Genomic DNA, 22,909 nt, shown 5'->3' on the forward strand with positions numbered 1-22,909 from the left:
AGGGTAAAGTCCCAGGGGTCAAATGGAGAGCCTCAGATTTCCACACCCTTGCATTAGATGAATCACTCACACACAAAATCACTTTGTGATTTCTACATAAAACAGCTACCCTTTCCAGGGCAAACATCTCTTGATTCTTTCAAACCCAACACTTCTGATAGGATCTATGCTTTAGCCCCTTGCTCCTCACACCCAACTGAAGCTACTTCCCTGCTTCCAGTTTGCATTAAGATCTTGGGGGCAGGGATTTGCTTTTTTAAAAAAACTAATGGTACTCAGTGAAGTGTCATGTACGGTGATGGTGAGGGGGGAGGGGACAGTAGCCACAAAAGCCTAGCACCCAAGTTAAGAGGTGAATATATACTTTTCATATTTGAGCTGGAGATGTTCTAATACCAAAAAAAAAAAAAAAAAAGCAAAATGAAAATTCCCATTGCTTGAGAAACCTTTTCCAACAAATTGTCCCAAAATGAATGGTTAGGCACAAAAAATAAAAGGCTTTGCTTTGAAGGAGCAAAGAATTCACAGTAACAGAGTGCATGTGTTTTGGCACAGTATTAGATGTGAATCCCTAGCATGAATGGAAAGCCAATTCTACTTGTGCAAGGTGTCCTCCATTTCCAGTGTCCCCTTGGACTGTACCACATCCCTTGCAGTTCTGGATGTTCTCCCGAGCCTTGGGAGCATCTTCTGAGGACTGTAATGGCCTACAGTGAGGGGGGGGGAGGGGCTGCACCATGAACAGAGTTCTGTTTGTGCTTCTTTAGATCCAAAGTTCGATTTCAAAGAACTTCTAAATATTCTCTTTTCTCCTGAGAGTAAATTTCTAGCTTGTAACTTGATTAAAATCTGGTAAGGTTACTGGGGCCAGGTGAAACCAGATTCATTCCACAAATTGATAATCTCTTGTCCAATTAATTATTCTGATGCTACACAAAATTTTAGAATAAAGTTTCACTTTCCAGAGGTGAAAGATCCTCTTCAAGATCCCACTAGGCTTCAGAAGTCACTGGTGGATTCATAAAGCACCTAATATATACTAGGCTCTTAACAAAAAATAATTTTGCAACCAAAGGGCAACAAACTTCCATTTCAAAATGTGCTTTTTGGCAGACTTGGCTAGCCAACACAAAAAATATTGTTCCCAAACATTCAAACAATAAATACCAGAACTTTTGTAACTTAGATCACGCTATATAAAGAACAAGGAGTCTCTTGCAATGGTTTTGTTGCAACAGACTAACACAGCTACGCTTTTGGAATTGTATAAAATTCATGTGACAAATTAAAGCAACACTTTCCCTGTGAAAAGGGAAAGACTTCAAAGAACACTATTTGTTTTCTTTAGAAGAATTACTAACCTGTTTTCTGAACTAGATGTAGACGTACTAGATGATGACAATGTATGAGAATTTGACATGCGTGAGACAAACTTCTGGATGGTGTTACGAGATGGGGCTTTGATCCTTGAGCTACGCCTACTGTGATATTTCTGGAACAAACTTTCAACCTAACATTAGAAGAAAACATTAACAGTAGCTATTATGCTGTTAATTCCTGGAAGCTGATGTCTAATTTAAAACAAAGTTTTAATTGCAATCAGACTATGATGGAATAATACATTGTCAAATCACAGTAATATCAGAACAAAACAAATATTTTCCTACTCTACCACCAAGAAGGGATGGTTGGATCCATCTTATAAACAATTAAAATCACACCTCATGTTCAAAAATTAAAACCTTTTCATTTAAGGCATGTGGACATAGATCCTGAATTTTGACCAGATCCTTACTGGATTCACTTTCATAACCAGCAAAGTCATAACAATTTAACATTAGCTAACAGCACTTCTGCATCTATCTACATTGCTAGGTAGAAGCAGAGAAGGAACAGAAGAAATTGCAGGAAGATATTGATGTCCTATTCTCTTTATGTGCTTTACTTCCACGCCTCTACTTTTAAGGTGGAGCACATGTGATTGATGTTTAAGAAACTCTGCGATCGCTATCCACCATGGTTGCAAGATGCATTACAACTGACATCAGCTAAGTCAAGAAACCATGTTAAGAATTGTTAAACATCATTACTGATGAAGTTAAGGTAAGAAGGAAAGGGCTGTGGAGAAGGAACATGGTATTCCACTTCCCACTGCTAGCAGTCCACTCTATTAAGCGAGCACTAACTTCCAGCTATTAAAGTAGAGGGCTATTGGTGGAGAATTTTTCAGTAAACAACTTATTTGATGTTGCTGTAGTATCGTTGGCTATTAACAGAGATCTCAGAAACATAGTAACTCTAGCAAAACTTAAACAGCACTACAGTGTGATTTCTGAATAGTAAATTTTAGCAGCTTTAATGTATTTGCAGTAACCATTGTATATTCATGATAGAAGAGACAGGATAACACTACCTCAAAGTTCTTCAAGGTTTTTCGCCAGAGCATTGGATCTGAAGATTCAAGTTGAAACACACGCAGCATAACAAATAGGAGATGAATGCAAAATGTTCCACGCCCACAGCTGCAGGTCTGTAAACCAAGATTTTAGTGTGCTTATTACGACTGTTTTCTTTCAAAAGACAAAAGTTACTATATTAAAGAGTTATTAGGATTATGCTTCTGTATTTAGAAAATACAAATCTGTTATAAGCATGGTTTATTTCTGACAGCTAGCCTTCCATGGGCTGATGGATGATTTATGGCAGAGCAAACCATCTATGTTGTTCTCAGATATAACCAACCTGAAGCTAATACAACTATTTATGCTTAGATGGTGTTTCTTCTAATGCTTACTCATTACAAGTAGAAATTAACACACACACTAGAAAATAGTACTACAGTGTGCCATTGAAAATAAAATAGTAATTACAACTTCTTCTCAATCTTCTAATCTTCTCAAATTAGTGTACTTTATAATTAAAAATAAAACCGGGTCTATGCAATTCATACCTGAGGACCAATGAATACCCTATATTTATTGTCTGGGCTGTCTCCTCCTATCAAGAAAGAATTCGGTCCTATCTGCTGTAAGAGGTACAATCTGGCCCTCATAACCTTGTTGACCCGCCGATTTGTTTCCTCAGGACTATATGGTGAGAAGCCATCTGGAGATGGAGCTCTTCGTGGTGGTGTTATTCGTCCACTCTGAAACTTATAACCAATTTATTTCAATTAGCTTCCAATAACGTTGCCAAAGGAATTCAACCTCCACTCTCCCAATATAGAAATGTTTTACATTGCCCACTGTGTCTGTCATATCTGTTAAGTTGTAAAGGAAGAACTTGTGATCTACTAGTTACCCACCATATTTTGATAGTACAGAAATGATACCATCACTTCCAAACAATTGCAGAAAATAAAAAAAATTATACTAGTATTCTCAGACATTATTCAAATTATGGCTACTACTTTTTAAACCCACGCCATCCCCTTCATGTTCAGAATGAAGACACCTGTAGAGGCTTACATTAAGTTTCTTTTTAAAAGAATATTAAATGTAGTAGCAGCAATAGACACAAGATAGCAGGTAAAACAGTCAATGACACAGAAATGTAACAAAAGGAGTCAGATCAAAACATCCATTGCTCCAAAATCTGCTGGAACAAAATGGACTTCAATAATGCACTACAGTATCAGAGATGAAGCCTGAGCTTCTTGGGTAGGAAATCCCAGCATCTATGTAGTTGCTGCCAACTGAACCTAAGCTGGTGCCAAGACCTGCAAGCAGGATCTCCCCTGCTTACCAAAATGGATAGACAGGAGTAGATATCAGTGGTGTAGCGTGGGAGGTGCAGGGGGGCCGGCTGCACCGGGCGCAACATCGGGGGGGGGGGGCGCTCGCACTCACAGCTCTCTGCCCCTACTAAAATCCACGGGTTAGGGGGCGCAAATTACTTGCCTTGCCCCGGGTGCTGACAACTCACGCCACGCCACTGGTAGATATACTTGAAATATCATGGCAATAGGCTATACCCTGTCACATAAGAGAAGGGGTTGACAAATTTTTTCAGCAGGGGGCCGGTCCACTGTCCCTCAGACCTTGTGGGGGACCGGACTATAATTTTTTTGGGGGGAAGAATGAGGGACGGTGAGCAGCATGCAAAAGGGCTCTGGAGAGGGGCTGCTTTAAATGGCCGCTTGAGAGGGGCGCTCAGCCAACCACGGCTCCTGTGTCTTGTGAGCGGCAGGGGGCGGCAGCAGGATGATGAGCAGCCCGCAAAAGGGCTCCGGAGAGGGGCTGGCACCAACAAAGCCCAGCCCCCTTCCTCCTCTAGGCAGGGCGGGGAGAAGCCAGGAGGAGGGAGGGAGGAGGCGCCACCGCTGTGTGTGGGGGGGGGATGGAGCAGTCCGAATGATCAGAATCAGATCCACGCGGCAATTCCCGGACCGTCCACGGGCCAGATCCAGAAGGCAATTGGGCCGGATCCGGCCCCCGGGCCTTAGTTTGCCAACCCATGCATAAGAGCTTTTAACTTACAGGCACAGGAGATAACCTTTTCCTTCTTACACCTGGTGATTCCGATTTAACCGCCCTAGATGAGGATGAAGAGGAACCGCTAGGAGAAGGGCTCCGCCTCCCCTTCTGAGTAGGTGAAGTAGCACTTGTTTGTCCCTCAGAAACAGGCTCCGTTGCTGCTTTGTTTGCTTCACAGCCATCACCTTTTATCGGTATTGGTTTTACTACCTTTTCAAGAAAGATATGAAGTGATTTATGGTTACCTAAAGGTCTTCTTAAAAGAAAAGAAAAGATTCACAGTGAAGTTCTGGGTATACAAATATTTACTGGATTCACACCAAAACCTGTCAGTTTATTCTCAGTGCTTATGAGATTCTATTTCAAGTCAAAAGAACGTGTGCTCCAGGCAGATGATGTTCACCTGGAAAAATGAAAACCTGCCAGATCCAGTATGGGGGATTGGTAGTCTTGGTAACCAAGGTCTGAATACCTGGACATAAGTATACTGTAACCATCACTACTGGGTAAACAAACAACTTTTTTTTTTTTTAAAGGACTCCAAAGTGCCTCAAAGCTTGAAAAAGCTTTTCTTTTGCAACTGCGTGCAAAGTGATATCACACAGTTTTGGAAAAGAAGTTTGCCATATAGTTAGGGGTGAGTTGCAGTATGAGAAATGTAAGTCCAAACCCTTCTTGGCTGTTTACTAATAAAACAGTTATTTATATAACTACCATATTTATCAAACCATATTTTTGTGGAATGTCTGTTAAAAGTGGTGGGTATCTCTCTTCTTCCACTGCACAGCCCACTTTCCTATTCCTTTCTGCACATTATAAAACTTGCAGGTAAGGCCTCACCTTTGCTCTTCTCATTGTGTACTGCCTGACCAGGATGTTAGTATACAAAATATTTTTTAAAAATAGTTCCGCCACCTTTGCCAGATCCTTATTTTTTACGCTTGCTGGCTATGAATATGAATATGTGTTTTTTCCCCTCCAACAGAGTAAATTTAAAATGCTAACGATAGAGGGCAGTGTTGTAGTTATTTTGAGCAATACAAATGTAAGTTGGAGTTGACTTCCACAATATGCAGTAGACTTGTACATTGTTAGGAATTTAAAGCTTCGCAATCAGCAATTCACAAAAATTAATCAAGAGGAATTACAAGACAAGAGATACCCAGATGTTAACACTAAGGTTCTGCGGTGCAAGAATCAGCAATCAGGCTTTTTAAAAGCATAAACGCCAGTGCCTTTTTCTGGAGCATTACTTACCACAGGGCCTCTCCTACTCCTCCTTTCAAGCCATTCATGCTTCCAAGCAGGCATACATGTTGCCTTGAGTTTCTCCCTGATCATGCGCTCTTCTGGGCGGTCATCCATTTTCTGCAGCCCCCTGAGGGTTTCTTTATTCTCCATGTCACGACTACAGTAAAGAAAAAGCAGAGACCACAAATGTGATTGTCAATAAACACAGTGGCATGCTTAACCCTTGAACCACCATATTTTACTCCCTCTGTAATTGCTAAATGGTTGATTTCAGCAACAGATGAAAACCTCTCAAACTGATAATGCAGACATTCTGCTACCCCGTTATTTGGAATGCATCTACTCCAAATACAAAACATCAAGCATGAAAGAAAAGCTGTTTTAGTAGACCTTAAAGGAGAGAAAAAAAAAGAATTCCCTCAAGCTACTGACCTACCATAGCCTGATAATAAACACATGGTTCTTAAGACATGGGGCTGCAATCACAGGAAGTTTCTGAACAATCTTTGACATGAATTGTGCATGTGATTTTAAGTTATTTTAAACTGTTTTTAACACTCTGCTTTAATTGCTGTAACCTGCCCTGGGACTTTAGGATGGTGGGTGGGTAAGATTAACAGAAGCAACAAGACCATGATTAAAAATGGTGACTCTAATTAAACCCACTCCTAAGCTAATAACAATCTTCCTGCGCATCTGAAAATAGAATTCTCTTGCCACTCAAAAAGTATAAAGTACTTAAAATGAACTAGTTAATGTACTTAAATATCATTCTGAACATTTAAATGGCTGAATGCAAATTAGTATTTTTTTCAAAGGCCAGTTGCTCTTCTGCCAAATATAGAATCAATTTATATTCCATGTTTGTCCATACTACTATTATAAACTACCATAGTCATGATGAAAGTCACTGTTTGTATAGACTACATCAGTTGAAGTTTAAAAACCCCATAATCAACCACAGCAGCAATCATTGTCAGCATCCATCACTGATGCTCTGTAGTCTTGAGATTAATGAATGCACAAAAAACAGCCTCAAATGCACCTACCCATTTATATACAAATTTTAGTTTATACATGAACACACACAAACCTTACTAAATGGCAAAAGCAAATCATGAGCGACATTCTTGTTACTGTTTCACAACTCTGGAACACAAAACAGCTTGCCATTTTTAACTGTGAACAACCAGTTGGGGTACAGCAATATATATTAAAATATTAAATGCTGCAATGTTCCCCGACCACCCAAAAAGTTCAAGAATGATTCTGTATTTGCTTGAACCTTCTGTTACATTCCCTCCCAACTCCATGTGTGCCCTTTATATATAGATATTAGATAGATGGATAGATGCATACACACTATTAATCAGAGGGGAAAGAAGGACAAAGACAAAGATGTTTCTTCTTTTCATTCTCCATCTTCACCATTTACTTTATACTAAGGAGATATAGGTATGGAAGCTAGCTTCCCCATATATATATATATATATATATATATATATATATATATATATATATATGGCTAGATCAGTAACTGCAGGGGGGAAACAGATGTGCATTCAAATATGCACCTGAGTATGGATGTCTCCTATCACAACGGCACTGCTTTCAGTGGGATGTGCATCTAGAATGCCTCCAGAATGTGGATGCAAATCCTCATCCACATTCTGGATGTGCATCCAAAGGAACATTCTATTGAAAGCAATGGTGCTGAGACAGCATCAATATCCACACTTGTCCGAGATAAACAAATGTTACATATTGATTCACAGGTGCTGCAACCGGGGTTCAAAATTAGCAGGAGGCCAGGCACACTTTGCACCTGAAGATTCTCTATTTGTGAGCAGCTCAAAAACTCTGGGTGCCCTTTTTTTGCACCTGGCTGACACTCAAGGATTACTGAAATGTATGTAGACAATATGCTAAGGAGTTTAACAATAAATAGTGTTTTGAAAACTGAAGTATTGTACCAATATTTTTATTGTAAACACCAAATTAAACATGCATTAACAATTTCTGTTTAAAATGTGATATTAACAATGTGTCACTTATGTGAATTGTGTATTAGTTCATGCTTATGAAAATAATAAAAGTGTTGCCGACACCCCCACCCCAAATAACGACTAGATATTCTGCTTTGGTGACCGCAACCCCCAGGTCCCAGGAGCCATTTGGTTCCTAGATTTTCTAACACTGGCTACAACATAACTTCCTCCTCTTTCCTCTGCATCCCCTTTACGCCACTTGATTCTTTTCAGGCTGAAGGCTCAAAAAGAAAATCACATCCACAAAATTTGCTTCTGGAATCTTTAAAAACAACAACAAAACATTTCCCTGTATCTCTCATCCTAATATATAAAGGAATCCATTCCTTCCTTGACCTGGGTACTCAGTGCATCTACACATAATAGACACATTTTACTATTGGGGGACGAATTGCTGAAATATTAGGATTAGCATCAATATAACTAGAAAGAATATGCTAGATATTCTTCCACTGCAAACTAAAATAAAATTACAGCTGTATTTCTATGAGATCTGATATAATGCACCATGAAAATCCTTTGCAAAAAGGATACTAAGGCAGCCAAAGACTCAACCACATTCTTCCGTGTGTTCTCATGTCCACTGTTAAATTCTTGGACAAGCATTTATTAACAATGTACCCTAGCAATGAAAGATTCACAATCTTTACTTGGTCTCTCTCTCTCTCTCTCTCTCTCTCTCTCTCTCTCTCTCTCAAAAAAAAAAAAAAAGGCCAACAGAAACTAGCTTCTTCTCATGTGACAGTAAATCCAATCTGCTCTTGTTTACACAAAATATAACAGTTATTTAAATGGAAGTGGGAATTACCGGTTGAAAAGAGTTCTCTCTCAGATATAGATAATAAAAATTATTTTTACAGCTTGTCTATCTGAAACCAAGAATGACCTTCAATGTTGCAGATTCAAAATGCTCAGATTCAAATTGCACGTTCATCCAAGTATGCAAGCGGTCAATTTCTGAATATCTGAACTTCAGCGCCCAAACAAAGGCAGCAGACAGAAAGCAACATCACTACTGGATACAAGTGAGAACACAGCTTCAAGGTCTTTAAGTTTCATTTGGCAATGTAACATCTTTCATGTTATTCACATTTGTCTACGATCTTGTTGCAAAACGGAGTTATGTTAAATAAATAAAGTGCCAAGCACATAATAATAGTTGTTGTTGTTACTGTTCAGTCGTTTAGTCATGTCCGACTCTTCGTGACCCCATGGACCAGAGCACGCCAGTGTCTTCCACTGCCTTCCAGAACTTCGTCAAATTCACGTTGGTAGTTTCAAGAACACTGTCCAACCATTTCATCCTCTGTCATCCCCTTCTTCTTGTGCCCTCAATCTTTCCCAACATCAGGGTCTTTTCCAGGGAGTCTTCTCTTCTCATGAGGTGGCCAAAGTATTGAAGCCTCAGCTTCATGATCTGTCCTTCCAGTGAGCACTCAGGGCTGATTTTCTTAAGAATGGATAGGTTTGATCTTCTTGCAGTCCATGGGACTCTCAAGAGTCTCCTCCAGCACCACAATTCAAAAGCATCAATTCTTCGGCAATCAGCCTTTTTTATGGTCCAGCTCTCACTTCCATACATCACTACAGGGAAAACCATAGGTTTAACTATACGGATTTTTGTTAGCAAGGTGATGTCTCTGCTTTTTAAGATGCTGTCTAGGTTTGTCATCGCTTTTCTCCCAAGAAGCAGGCGTCTTTTAATTTTGTGCCTGCTGTCACCATCTGCAGTGATCATGGAGCCCAGGAAGGTAAAATCTGTCACTGTCTCCATTTCTTCCCCTTCTATTTGCCTGGAAAATCTGTCACAGCCTCCAGGATGTGATGTGACCAGTGGCCATGATCTTAGTTTTTTTGATGTTGAGCTTCAGACCATATTTTGCACTATCCTCTTTCATCATCATTAAGAGGTTTTTTAATTCCTCCTCACTTTCTGCCATCAAAGTTGTGTCATTTGCATATCTCAGGTTGTTGATATTTCTTCCAGCAATCTTAATTCCGGAATTAAGAATTAACCACATAATAGATAGGTAAGCAACTGAACCCAGGCAAAGCCCAGACCTGATGGAATTGACTTAAATAGAAAATCCTATCTAGTCTTGTCCCTATTTGCAGGAGACAAAGCTTTTAGCTGGGATGTGGCCCACTTGGCTGGCTCTGCCCCTTCTTGTCTGCCATGCCCAGGTTCCCATATGTGTACTCTGAGGAAGAGAGGAATAAACAAGAAGGAAAGAAAGGAAACGAGCTGCTGACTGGTTGCCTGGGGGAGCTAAGCAGGAAAGCAGTGAAGGGTGGAATGGATGGGAGAAAAGATAGGAAAATTATATTGTGGACCAAGGGATGGATATCACTGGGGGACAAACTGGCTGCTCGCTGGCATAGGCCTGATGGGAGCACTGAAGGTGAAAGGAATGGGCAGAAAAGGAACAGAAAAATGGGAAAGCAAATTGGGTGGCATCTGGGGGAAAAAATGTTTTGGAAACAGGAGCAAGTGCAAGCCAAACTTCACCTAATTTGCTGTTACTTGTAGACACCATACTGTTAGAGCAAGCAATAGTATGTTCAGTGATGCTTTTTCCTAAAGCGTGGTTTTCACTTAGTCCACGTAGTAAAGGGAGGGAGGAGCCTTGCAGCTATCCTGACTGCCATCTCCTGTGTGTGACTAGTGAGAGGAAGGGGGGCAGAAAGGAAGCAATCCTGTTACCACTACCCACTTTTGGCTCTGGCTACTACACTTCGGATCAGATGCAGCTCCTGGCTGACTTAGTCGGTGGGTCCATGGCCTTTCATAGGATTTCTATATTTCTATATTTTCTTTCTATATTTCTATAGGATTTCTATATTTAGATACATACACCTGTTGAGGAAGTTTTTAAACAAAACCTAGACAAGTAAGCAACTTTGTCTTGTAAGCTGTACCATGAAAGTATTTAATGGATCTATAGTAAAAAAAATTAAAAAGCAGCTTCATCCCCATAATATTTTGTTTCAGTTTAAAAGAGCTATGCTGTTTAATTGTGTTTTATTCACTATGCGCTAAGTAAAAATACTCATTCAGATGAACTAGTCAGATAAATAGTTCCAGATTCTTAACAAAGGGGAAGACAGAAAATAGTCACATGAGCAAAACTTTTAGTATTTAATAAATAGACATGGTCTGTGCTCACACAGCTTTAAAAATAAAAGAAACAGAAGTATAGTAAACCCACAAAGTATGTGGGAGTTATGTTCCAGGGATCACGCCTAAAGCAAAAATCACGTATAGCCAAAACAAATATGGGGTTCAAAGCCAGGTGGAATTGTCAAAGTCTTTTTTCCCAGGTGTCCACCCTCTTTCTTATTTTTTCGGGGGGGGGGGGGGGGATTGCCACGTGCATAAAGCTGAACGTGCAAAAGTTAAATGAACGTAAGTTGCAGGCTTACTGTACACCAGTCATAGAAAATACCTTTTAATCAAATATTTGGAGCAAAAGGATCCTCAGGGCAGCAAACATTTAAACATATATATTTAAACAATGTACAGCAAATTATATAGCTGTTAACAGAAGAATCCAAGTTCCCAGCAGAAAAGCACCTAGCAAAGGAACTGAGGAAATAATTATTTTGGCTCAGAGAAAAAAAAAAGTATTTTGAGAGAGCTATGCATTTGCCTCTGTCAGAAATCCACCTAAGGAGAGGGACTGAAAATTCCTGGAAGTTCCAAACCTCAATGCACTGTTGAGAAGGCCCCATCACAGATTATCTTCTACCAGCTAGTTTCAAATGTGCTTAGCAGTTAACGTGAGAAAGAATAAATTGTGCATCAAAAGATTTAAATCTATTTAACTTGTAAAGTTCAGTTCCTATTGCCCAATTGCTATTGCCTGTTTTAGTTAATATTTGCAACGTTTCACCCACATTCAAACTACATGTGTGTCTTCAGCATTTTGCTGATAATGTACTCCTAGACTCTGGATGACCTCACTCAGCAGTTCAATGCAGATATTAAACAGCATGAAGGATAAAATCGAACCCTGAGAAACCGCACATTGAAGGCTGCATGGGGCCTAACAGCACTCCCCAAGCACCACTCTCTGGAATTGATAATACAAGTAGAACCGGAACCACTGCAAAGCAGTGGCACGCACCCCTAACTTGGACAGCCACTCCAGAAGATCATGGTCGATAGCATTGAAAGCTGTTGAGAATTAACGAGGAAAATTAACAAGGATACATTTCCCCCATTTCTCTCAACAGATGTCATCAGGTGACCAGTTGACCAAAGCAGCGTCTGTGCTAAACCTGGTCGTAAACCCCAAATGAAATGGATCTAGAAAATCAGTTTCCTCCAAGAGCACCTGGAAATTCTAACTATTTCTTTAATGGGAGATTTGTTTTATGCTGGCATATGTTGTTTATGTTGGTAGACAGACCACATATAATGGATGTGATTCAACTTCTGTGCAGTATTAATCATATGATGTCAATAATAGAAGCATGTGTTAAATAAATTCTTCTTTAAAAACCTATTTAGTTTACTGAAAACACTTGCATTTGACTGAGGACAATATAATAATGTCCAATAATAATTTTAAAGTACAGGCAATACAAGTTGCAATATGTAAAGAAGGCATTGGTTCTGCCATCAGCAAGAAAACTAAGGATCCAGGAAGAACATCAAAACCAGAAAGAACCCTTGGCTGCAACAACAAGCTGCTCTTGAACTGCAGAAGCAAAAGGAACCACACCAATTCCCAGACACACAAAGAGGGGTTTTAAAACTGCAGACACTGTCAACAGATGACACATGAGTGTACAGAGAGTTCTATTTGCTACGTAAAGGGGGAGAGTTCTTCATTTAGCTTGGGTATCCAAGCGCACATCCAACTAGGACGACCTGGAGATCTCTGGGTGCCAGGTTGGTGGCTGACATCTCTATCTGGCTGAACAACAACGGGCCCAGGACAGAACCCTGTGGCCATGTGCAGCACTCCAATTGTCATTTTTTTCCAGGATTCTTAGGAACCATCAGTGAGCACTGTTTGGGTTCAGTAAGTCGACCAGCTACAAATCCACCTAACAGTTATCTCATCCAGCCCACATTTTACCAGCTTCTCCACAATAATATAATGGGGGACTTTGTCAAAAGTCTTGGGAAAGGGGCTTGAATGTGTAGTTACTATGCAACTCCAGACATTCTTGGTATAAACTGATTACCTGGTTCAGAGAGAATATAATGAAAATGATTTACAGGTGGTACTTAACCCCAGTCAAACTGGCTAAAATTTATCATCTGCCCGATAATAAATGTTGTAAATGTAAAGAGACTGAGGGCACATTCTTTCACCTTTGGTGGACATGCCCAAGGATTAAAGCTTTCTGGGAGATGATTTATAATGAAATGAAAAAGGTATTTAAATATACCTTCCAAAAGAAACCAGAGGCCTTTCTCCTGGGCATGGTTGGCCAATTGGTGCGAAGGGAGGATAGAACCTTTTTAATGTACGCCACAACAGCAGCAAGAATACTCATCGGAAAGTATTGGAAGACACAAGAATTACCCACCCGAGAAGAATGGCAGACGAAAGTGATGGACTATATGGAATTGGCTGAGATGACTGGCAGAATCCGGGATCAAGGGGAAGAGTAGGTGGAAGAAGATTGGAAAAAATTTAAAGTATATCTTCAAAAATATTGTAAAGTTAAGGACTGTTAGAAAGATGTTGGGAAAAGAAAATTAGGTAGTTTTGGTAGATATGATATAAAGGATTAAATAAAAATGAGTTGACGAAATTGACGAAAGAGAGGACGTTAAATTATAATATATTAAATTAAATTACTTAAATGAAAATAAGGTTGGAAGGATTTGCTGAAAAAACGATTGGAACTAGAATACAATTTGGGAGGTATGAGGATGTCAAGGAAACAAGTAAAGGAAGAAAATTTGTAAAGGTTTAATCTGTTCTTTTTCTATTTTAAGTGAATGTATTTTTATACCTTTTTCTCTTTTTCTCTTTTTCTGTTATTGTTGTATTCTTTTTCTTTGTATTTTGTATTGCTTTTTTCTTTTTTTCCTTTTTGTAACTTTAAATTTTGAATAAATATTATTTTTTAAAAAATAAACTGATTACCTGGTTTTAGGCTCAGGTTTCAGCACAGACTTGGTTGCCAAGATGGAATAACATTGCCAAGGGAAGGACAGTGGGCACACTACCCTGATCATTTTCCTAGAACACTTGGCAATCTGATGCCATTGATCATAGTATCCTACTAGATAGGGCATCTGGACTGAGGAGACTCCTTGGGTAGCCAATTCCAGAGGTCCATTTGAGAGATTACAGTTTGGATCCATGACATTTACGCTATGGAGTTCCACAGAGTTTAATCTCATATCCTGTGCTCTTTAGCACATACATGAAATCTAACTGAGATTGCATGGAAATCTGCAGTAGAGTGTTATCGGCATGCTGATGACACTCAGCTCTACTCCTTCTCATCATATTCAGGTTAGGCAGTTCAAGTACTCAATCAAGAATATGAGATGTGCAATGAACACTAGTAATCTGAAGATAAATGCAGAAAAGATCATGGTATTTTTGGGTGGCAAGTTAATCTCCCCAGGGAGGTGCTGTTGAACCTGTTCTGGACAGGACTCCCCTTCCCCAGGAGAACAAGGTTGCAGTTTAAGGGAGCTAAAGTGTCACCTATTACATGCTGCACCTTCTATCAGCTGTGAGGTCCTCCTAAGACAGAGATAGCCTAGTCAGTGTCATTCATGTCCTGAAAACCTTCAGATTAAACAACGAAAATGTGTTATATGTAGGAGGGGTTGTGAAGACTTCTTGAAAACTTAATTTAGCCCACAATGCAGAAAACTGAGCTTGGTTATAAAGAACAGCTCTCACAACTGTGCTTGCTACTGGTCCATTTCCAGGCAGAATTCAAAGGGTTGCTGATCACTTTAAATGCCTTTGGACTTGAATATAAATTCATTCATAATTAGTTTATGAATTGCCTTTCATAAAGTGCCAATCACACAAAAACAAAAATAGGTTTTAACACAATACAAAACACTGAAGACCGACACCTAAATAAATAAAGCTGGAAAACACTGTGAAAACAATATATATATAGTGTAGTTTCTGGAAACCACTAATAGTGGGCACATGTCATATCTCAGAAGAACAATGTTATGCAAATCAGGGGTAGCCACACTGAAGCCCTGCTCCAATGTGCAATGGACTGGGTTTCATGTTTTAGGAACTTCCAAAAAGAAAAACCTACTGCGTATGTAAGGAGTAAGGCAGTCTCAAACAACCAAAGTCTGGTAATTCCAGCAAACATTCGTTCCAATGATATTTTGGGCATTTATGCATATATTCTTCCTTGCGTCATTCACAGTCACTGGCCCAATCTATCTTTAATGGAGATGGCCATAAGTAGGAATAATGTGTAAGAGGCAAAAACAGAATAGAGAAGATATGCAGGTCTCTGAAAGCAGTCAGTTGGCAATTTTGATTAATCTGAGCCCTATTATTCATTTGCAATCCAAATGGTAATTAATCCAGTATGCAATCATTGCTTGTTCATATTCAGGGACAAAAGAAAATATTCATCCATTTTATTATTTTAGAATGATTCAGTGCAACCCACTGTATAATCATCTATTGCAAACAAACTTTATGCAAACTGTAAATACAAATAGATATTCTATAATATGTACACTCAAAGAGAATTTAATTTAATAAGACTACTGCACTCACAAACAGCTGGAGTAACTGTAGAAGGAAATTGTGCCTCTTCAGCCTAAGGAGAATTTGACATTTAAAGAATGCAAAAGGCCACAAACACTAGCTTCTTTTGGATACACATTTCTGCAGACTAATAAGGTTTCATTATTTCTTTGCCACTTGCAGCTTGCAACAGAGGAGCCAGATTGTTAACACTATAATGCAGTCTATAAAATATGGTGGACTGAAACCAAATAAAGTTGATGTTTTTATTGACACTTTTTATTGACGTTTTTATTGTCCTCCTTGTACTTTTGCATGCTGGATTTTTAGGGAACTGTGGTCTATAAATATTTTAATAAGTAACATAAATAAATAGGTGGATGAAAAAGGTAACTGTTAGGTGGATTTGTAGCTGGTTGACTGACTGAACCCAAGTGCTCACTAATTGTGCCTCGTCATCCTGGAAAAAAGTGACATGTGGGGTTATTGTTCAACGTCTTTATAAACTACTTGGATGAAGGAATGGAGGGGATGTTCATCAAATTTGCAGATGACACCAAACTGGGAACGGTAGCTAACGCTGCAGGATACAGAACTGGGATTCAGGATTACATTAACAGATTGGAGAACTGGGTCCAAACAAACAAAATAAATTTAAAAGGAGCAAATGTAAGGTTACACAATTATGCACAGATTAACCAGCTGCGCCAGTGTAACATGTGAGACACCTGGATTACTAGTAGTACATGTGAAAAGGATCTAGGGGTCTTGGTTAACCACAAGCTTAACATGAGTATGATGCAGCGACAAAAAAAGAGAGCTAATGCTATTCTAGGCTGCATCAAGAGAAGTATAGTTTCCCGATCAAGAAAGTAATAGTAGCACTGTCTTCTACCTTGGTCAGACCATACCTGAAGTACTGTGTCCAGTTCTGGGTGTCACAATTTAAGAAAGATATGGACAAGCTGGAACGTGTGCAGAAGAGGGTGACCAAGATGATCAAGGGTCTGGAAACTAAGCCTTAAGAGCAATGCTTGATGGAATTGGGTATGGTTAGCCTGGGAAGGAGGAGACTGAGAGGAGAGATGATAGGCATCTTCAAATATCTCAAGGGCTGTCACATGGAAGACGAAGCAGGCTTGTTCTCTCCTGCTCTGGAGGGTAGGGCCCAAACCAATGGCTTTAAGTTACAAGAAAGAAGATTCCAGCTAAACATCAGGAAGAACATTATGAAAGTAAGAGCTGTTTGACAGTGGAACAGACTCCCTTGGGAGGCTATGGACTCTCCTTCCTTGGATGTTTTTAAGTAGAGGCTAGATGGTCATGGATGCTTTAGCTGAGATTCCTGCATTGCAAGGAGTTGGACTAGATGACCTTTGGGATCCCTTCCAACTCTACACTTCTGTGATTCTAAGTTCTTGGAATATATAGAAGCTTCTATTCCCAAAATAATGCTGTCAGACAAAATTATTCACACACAACCAGTTCAATGGACTACTTTAAAATTTTATATTATAAGTCAAGCCTGCTAGATTTTTAATTTTGCAATGCTGAGTGTGTCAACATGCAATATAAGGCCAGGAAAAAGCATATGCAGACTACTGAAGCCCTTAAGCCACCTTGCAAAGTTGTTAATCTAAATGCAAGTAATTATAATAGTGATGTTATGTTAGAGATTTTTCACACATGCCTGGAACTCCAAAGTTACACTTCCCATAGCAATAGTTCAGTCAACCTGCATAATTATATTTTCTAATAATGCATGTGTCATGGAGGAATTACAGCTAACATAACATTCAGTAATACAAGTGGGGCCCCATTATGGCAGCTGTGGGAACTTCCTGGTTTGAGCATACATGTAGAAATCACTACTACAAATAGCGCATTAAGCATCCCACATTTCAATTCTTGGGTTTAATCAAAGCTAATACAAGAATCCAGTATTTTAGTGACAATTCCAGTGCACAAGAGCTAAGTCCTGGTTCCCTAGTATTTTCAAACACAGAAACAGCTTTGACATCCGTCTTTGAACAATGCAACAGCTCCCTGTTTATGCTGTCTATCTATGGAAATATTTGAATGATATTGTTTGCTCCATCTTAACTCTTAACTTTCCCCTAAGCAGGCAAGTGAATCTACTCTTTATAACAGTTTCAAGTGGCAAATCTTGGTGTAGTTTAAACTTCCCTTCCTTTCATCTTTCTAACCATGTGGTTTCTTCAGCAGCTCACTATCTACATCTAAAATATCAAAGCAAAAAGCACAACACACTTTGAGACAAAGCACCTACCATTTCAAGTATGTTTGAAGAAGTCCCTTTTGTTCCTCAAAGCTTTTATTCTAAACACTTTCCAATGTAGTAATGAGAATACGTTGCTGAAGTTCAACAACCCTGCAGTGCACTTTACTGCTAATATTGTGGGTCAGATGTGAAAAGCTCAGGCTCGTTTGGATTCCCAGTCAAACATCACACATATGTGCCAAACATCACCCATACTGGTCAGCTTGCATCAAAGGTGACTCTACTCAGTTTGCCCCTCAAACCTCCTCCATGACTAAATGAAGCATCCAATTGGATCCAGAACCTTCCATGACCCACTGACTTGCATGCAGTCTAGTTGCACTTCAAAATGTTTTTAAAAACTAAGAAAGTGCCCATGAAGTCCTAAATTAGAGCAGGGACCTTTGCTTTTTTTCAGAACTCTCCCCCTAAGCATCTGGCTCAGATAACCTACATATCAGGGATACACTGCAACATTTTATTGTAATCCTCCACTCCCTAGCTTAATTTCAGGGCATTTTTGGCACTCCCAATTTGCTTTATGAATGTAGGCCATGTGGGATGAACTCCTATTTCTTTTCAACAGCCTCCAAGAACATTCAGTTAGACAGAGAAGTCAGGATGCATTTCTTTCTTCTTTAACCCAATTTAAGTCCTCCTATTTAATTTCTTTTTTTCAAAAGAAAGTGAAGCTGTGTACAAAGAACACAGAAGAGTATATCCTCTAAAAGCTGTCCTTAAGATTAGCTATTTGGAAGATGTAGCATTGTACAAAATAGCATTTAATACACCATATATGAAGTCCTAAATATTTACAAGTATTTGTGACAATAACAGTCAGGTTCCCAGTTTTGTACAACACAGTTAAAAGTGTCTTCTTGCAATTTACAGAAAGCGTTCAACATACAAAAGTTTGGTCAATTATTTTTAAATTAATGAAGCAGCTTCCCCTAATCTGGATTCAGTGTATTATAATTAATTTTCCAGCACACATGCTAATCCACTGTTCTTCTGAGTTCGGTAAGTCAAATATAGGGATTATCCTATTCTATTTTCACAACCACCCTGTAAATTGGTCAAGACTCTGACAAACACATTCTCTCTCTCTCTCTGAGTTATACAGGGAGCTCCATGGCTAAGCAGGATTTCAGCATAGCCTTCCCATCCAAGTACAACACTATCTATTCTATACCATCACAATGGCTCTCTAGAAACAGTTTTCCCATTTATATCCCTGGATAGCACACAAGTATAGCCAATTTTCTTATGAGAGTTTTCATCTAATAAGTATTATACTGTACATACTTTTGTAGTCCTTCGTGAAACTCAAATTCAAACAAAATGAAATTGACACTGGTTGGATGTAGAAGAGCATTTTCCTAAATAACAAATTGCTTAGGAAATTAACATCTCTTGTATTCTGTTCTTTCTGTTCACTTTTTTGTTTCAAGGATCACAAATCACAATACTTTCAAGATAAGGACTGCCAGTTATGTATGCTAATGTGTTACTTGAAAAGAGGGTTTGGGGGCATTTCACACTGATCAAGTCATAACAACCCCTACTATTGTGAACTGGCAATCTGCAAAGCCATAATTTAAAACCAATCCCCAAAAAACATGACAAACCAAGTCTGATACCTTGATTCATGATAGTGTTGCAGAGATGCTTGCAGGTATGCAGGTATCCACTTGCAAGTATAACCTATGCCAATTATAACTGGTTTTAATCAGTAAAAAAACTAAGTTCTCTGCTAGCTGAACTAACAATGCTTCTCTTTCAGGAAAGCAGCATGCCATGAAGATTGAAGGCCAGCTCAAAATCCTATATTTTGATGCCAGTTACCCTTTTGTTTCTAATCTTCACTTTTAGAGAAAGGTTATGGAACAGATGGTCACTCTAATTTCAGATACCCCAGAAGCTATTGGTTACCTGGAATCCTGCCAGTCTGGCTTTTGCCTTTTTTGGCACCATTTATGTCTATGACCTTTGGCTACAGATTGATAGGCTAAATTGTTCACTATTTATCTTTTTATATCTTCCAAGGGCTTTTGAAACTCCTTAACATAAAGTATTGGCAATTCCCTCTTTCTCAGATAACTGACAATAGCATGACATGCAAGCCACACGTCTATTTACTCTCACAGGAAATGTAAGCATGGTTATATTGATGGTATAACTCACTTAGTTTGCAGTGTCTTGATAAAAAAATGTACTTTCATTGATGGACAGAAACAAACGGTTCCTGATCAAAGCTCTCTTAATATTTAGTAGTGTTATACTATTTGGGTTCTGTGCATCATATCTACCAGTATTTGCTCAAAGAACACATTTATTTTTCATATCCTAATTGCTGTAGATTTTCTGCATGGAGTATTACACCAGGCTAAGATATAGATAGTGAAAATATGAAAGAAAAATCAGATAGCCAAGTTGAGGAGATATCATTTTCCATGGAATTAAAGCTTGAAACCAAAATCATAGCCTCTCACTGACCTAACCCCCCCCCCTCCGAATGGCTACTGAAATCTGGATTGTCAGTGTTGGTTTCCAAAGCTAGTTCCTAGATTTAAGATCATATCCTGATTAATATTTGCAGTTCTACAGGAGCCTTACATGATGATGTTCATTACTACCTCACAGCATTTCTATATTTTAAAATGGATTATTTCAAATACTAAAATTCTCATTTCCAGGCACTATTATCTGCAGCCCACAAATACAAAAGGAGTTACAAAGGTCACATTTTCAGATGGTACACATTCATGTCTTTCTCTCTCACACCCACCCACACCCACCATGTGTTAAGGCTATATGGACAAACCACCATGCCATTCATGACCAGAGCATAACCAAGATAAGAACCCCAACAATAATGTAACTAGTAGAGAGAGGAAATATTTCAAAGTTGTTGCATATATTTGATTTAAGTTTTGAATGAGGCATGATCACCAAACCTGGAAGTGAGCCGAGAATGTCACTAAACATGGCACTAAAAGGGTGGGGCGGCGTGGTACGGGGCAGGGTGTGCTTATATGCATTCCACCGACACGCAGGGTTGGGTGGGAACTGAACACAAAATGGTCATTGACAGCACACATCTAGCTTTTCTGTTCTTGCACAGTACAAACACAACTATTCCATTGCACCAAACAGCAACTACACTGTCAACATATGTTGACCATACAGAATGCTGGTATGTTTCAGCAGCACTGTCTCTCTCAGGTTCTGCACCCTAACAAGTTGAATGTGAAGGGAAGATGTACATTTACACACATATCAATTGCTCACATTATCAAACTGTGTCATAGTCCTAATACATGGTTCATAGTGTAGAAGACCAGACCAGAGACATAAATAGTAACATAAGCGTTATAAACAACAAAAGAGGTATGTTTGGACACACTCAAAACAGAAATTAATGTGTGATATCAAATTCCATGAAAAATTCATCATCCATGAAAGCCTTTCAGTCATAATTATAACACTGGAGTAGAAAGTCTAGAGAAAGCAAGAAAGCAGCAACATTTTGATAGAAACAGGAAAACAAGCAACCAAGGTCAGCTGATTATAGCTTATTTCAGTGCATTGTCTTCATTTTGAACTAACACAATCTACAATTTACTACAGATATTTACAGCTGTTGCTTGAATATGAAGTAACACAGGTCCTGCTACAGGAGAAGCTGATTTAATAGCCCAAAGAACAAAAGTGTTCTTGCATATGAATTCTGAACAAATCTAAAAATAAGAAATGCAGACACAGCATGCAACCTAGATAACGCATGGAAGAGCTGCCAAGAGCAGTTAAAATCAAGGTATAAGCTAGGCATTCATCTGGAAGGTACTTTAATAATTTTTGATAATTGTGTACTAATGTCACAGTAGAAGTACTCTTTATTTCTGAAATGTCTGTTGTATAGCTTTTTTATCTTTTAAGAAAGGTAACTAAGCCTTTAAAATTATCTTGTGCCACTTCACAAATGGCAGAAAAAGTTAAAAATTGGGAGGAAGAGAAAGGGAATGAAAAAGTAGTAGCTGAGTCATTTATATTTTATTCACCCTGTCTCAAAAAATAAATAAACCCAAAAGCACCCATGAATTCATCATTTAATATTTCTAATTCTCCAGGATCTATGGCTCGTTTTTCATTTGTTTTTAACAATTTAAAGCAGGTTTTGGGAAAGTGAGCTTCTCTATAGGAGTATGCTCAAGGATGAGCTCTTCTACAGCAATTTACATTTGCTAAAGACCTCATGCAGCACTCTACAGTTTCCCTAATGAAAACACCAGTGTGTCCATTCCCCCCCCAGCTGTAGTCAATAAACATGCCCTGAATGTATGTATGCACATATAGACCAATAGATGATGGATTTCCCAGCAATAACATGCAGTTTGGTCCTCACATGACAATAGCATCTTCTTCTGTTTATGTTTGACTATCTAAACCATTTGGCCCAAGCTATTTATAAGCTATAGCCAGTCCATTAAATATGGCCAAAATAGTGATCAGCTATTAATTATGAGATAACCACCACAATGATACAGCTTCATTACAGCAGAGTTACATCTTACACAGTTGTTAATTCTACAGTCAGCACAGAAGACATAAATTGTGTACAGTAAGACCACAACTTATCCACATTTAACTTGTGTACATTCAGCTTTATGCCCTTGGCAAAAATAAAGGAAAACGAAAAGGGTGGGGACATCGGGGGGGGGGGGGAATACTTTGACTATACACAATTTGTGTGTATAAAAGTGTGATTCCCAGAATGCAATCCCTGCATAAATGGAGGGTTTACACTACAGTCTAATCAAAATCCCCTGAATTGCCCCTATACACTCCCCTTCAGAAAGATCTGTAGTCAGGGTGGGGGCCCTGGGCTCTGAGCAGTCTTCTGACTCACTCCAACTCCCTTTTCTGGCTGCCAGGCACCACCACTTGCTTACGTGGTAGCTGTACTCTACCCCCCTGTCAGAGTGGCTAACAACTCTCTTTCTACTTTACCATACTGTCAAATATCAGTTCCATCCCTGCTTTGATTCAATTCTACAGCAAAAGATATCCTCAAATTATTCAACCTCCTATGCTTTAGGGTTCAAATAGCAATGGGTTCTCACCCATGGAAGTGAGTTCTAA

At 39.0% G+C, this 22,909-nt stretch overlaps 1 protein-coding gene across 6 annotated transcripts in view; it reads right to left on the reverse strand.

Annotated features, from left to right (window-relative positions):
* Positions 1-22,909, reverse strand: part of MAP3K1 (mitogen-activated protein kinase kinase kinase 1) — a 61,294-nt gene that overhangs the window by 22,647 nt on the left and 15,738 nt on the right. For 3 of the 6 annotated variants that reach the window (XM_083703404.1, XM_083703407.1, XM_083703408.1), the window contains 5 exons: positions 5,729-5,883; positions 4,479-4,681; positions 2,951-3,151; positions 2,414-2,530; positions 1,362-1,510 (listed from right to left, as the gene is read on the reverse strand). In XM_083703404.1, the coding sequence (XP_083559530.1) occupies positions 1,362-1,510; positions 2,414-2,530; positions 2,951-3,151; positions 4,479-4,681; positions 5,729-5,883 (825 nt within the window). Of the gene's footprint in view, positions 1-1,361; positions 1,511-2,413; positions 2,531-2,950; positions 3,152-4,478; positions 4,686-5,728; positions 5,884-22,909 lie in introns of all 6 variants that reach the window. The other 3 variants (XM_083703406.1, XM_083703405.1, XM_083703403.1) reach the window with 3 other exon arrangements.

This window comes from Podarcis gaigeae (assembly GCF_964106915.1).
Source record: "Podarcis gaigeae genome assembly, chromosome: 11".
Classification (NCBI taxonomy): Eukaryota; Metazoa; Chordata; class Lepidosauria; order Squamata; family Lacertidae; genus Podarcis; species Podarcis gaigeae.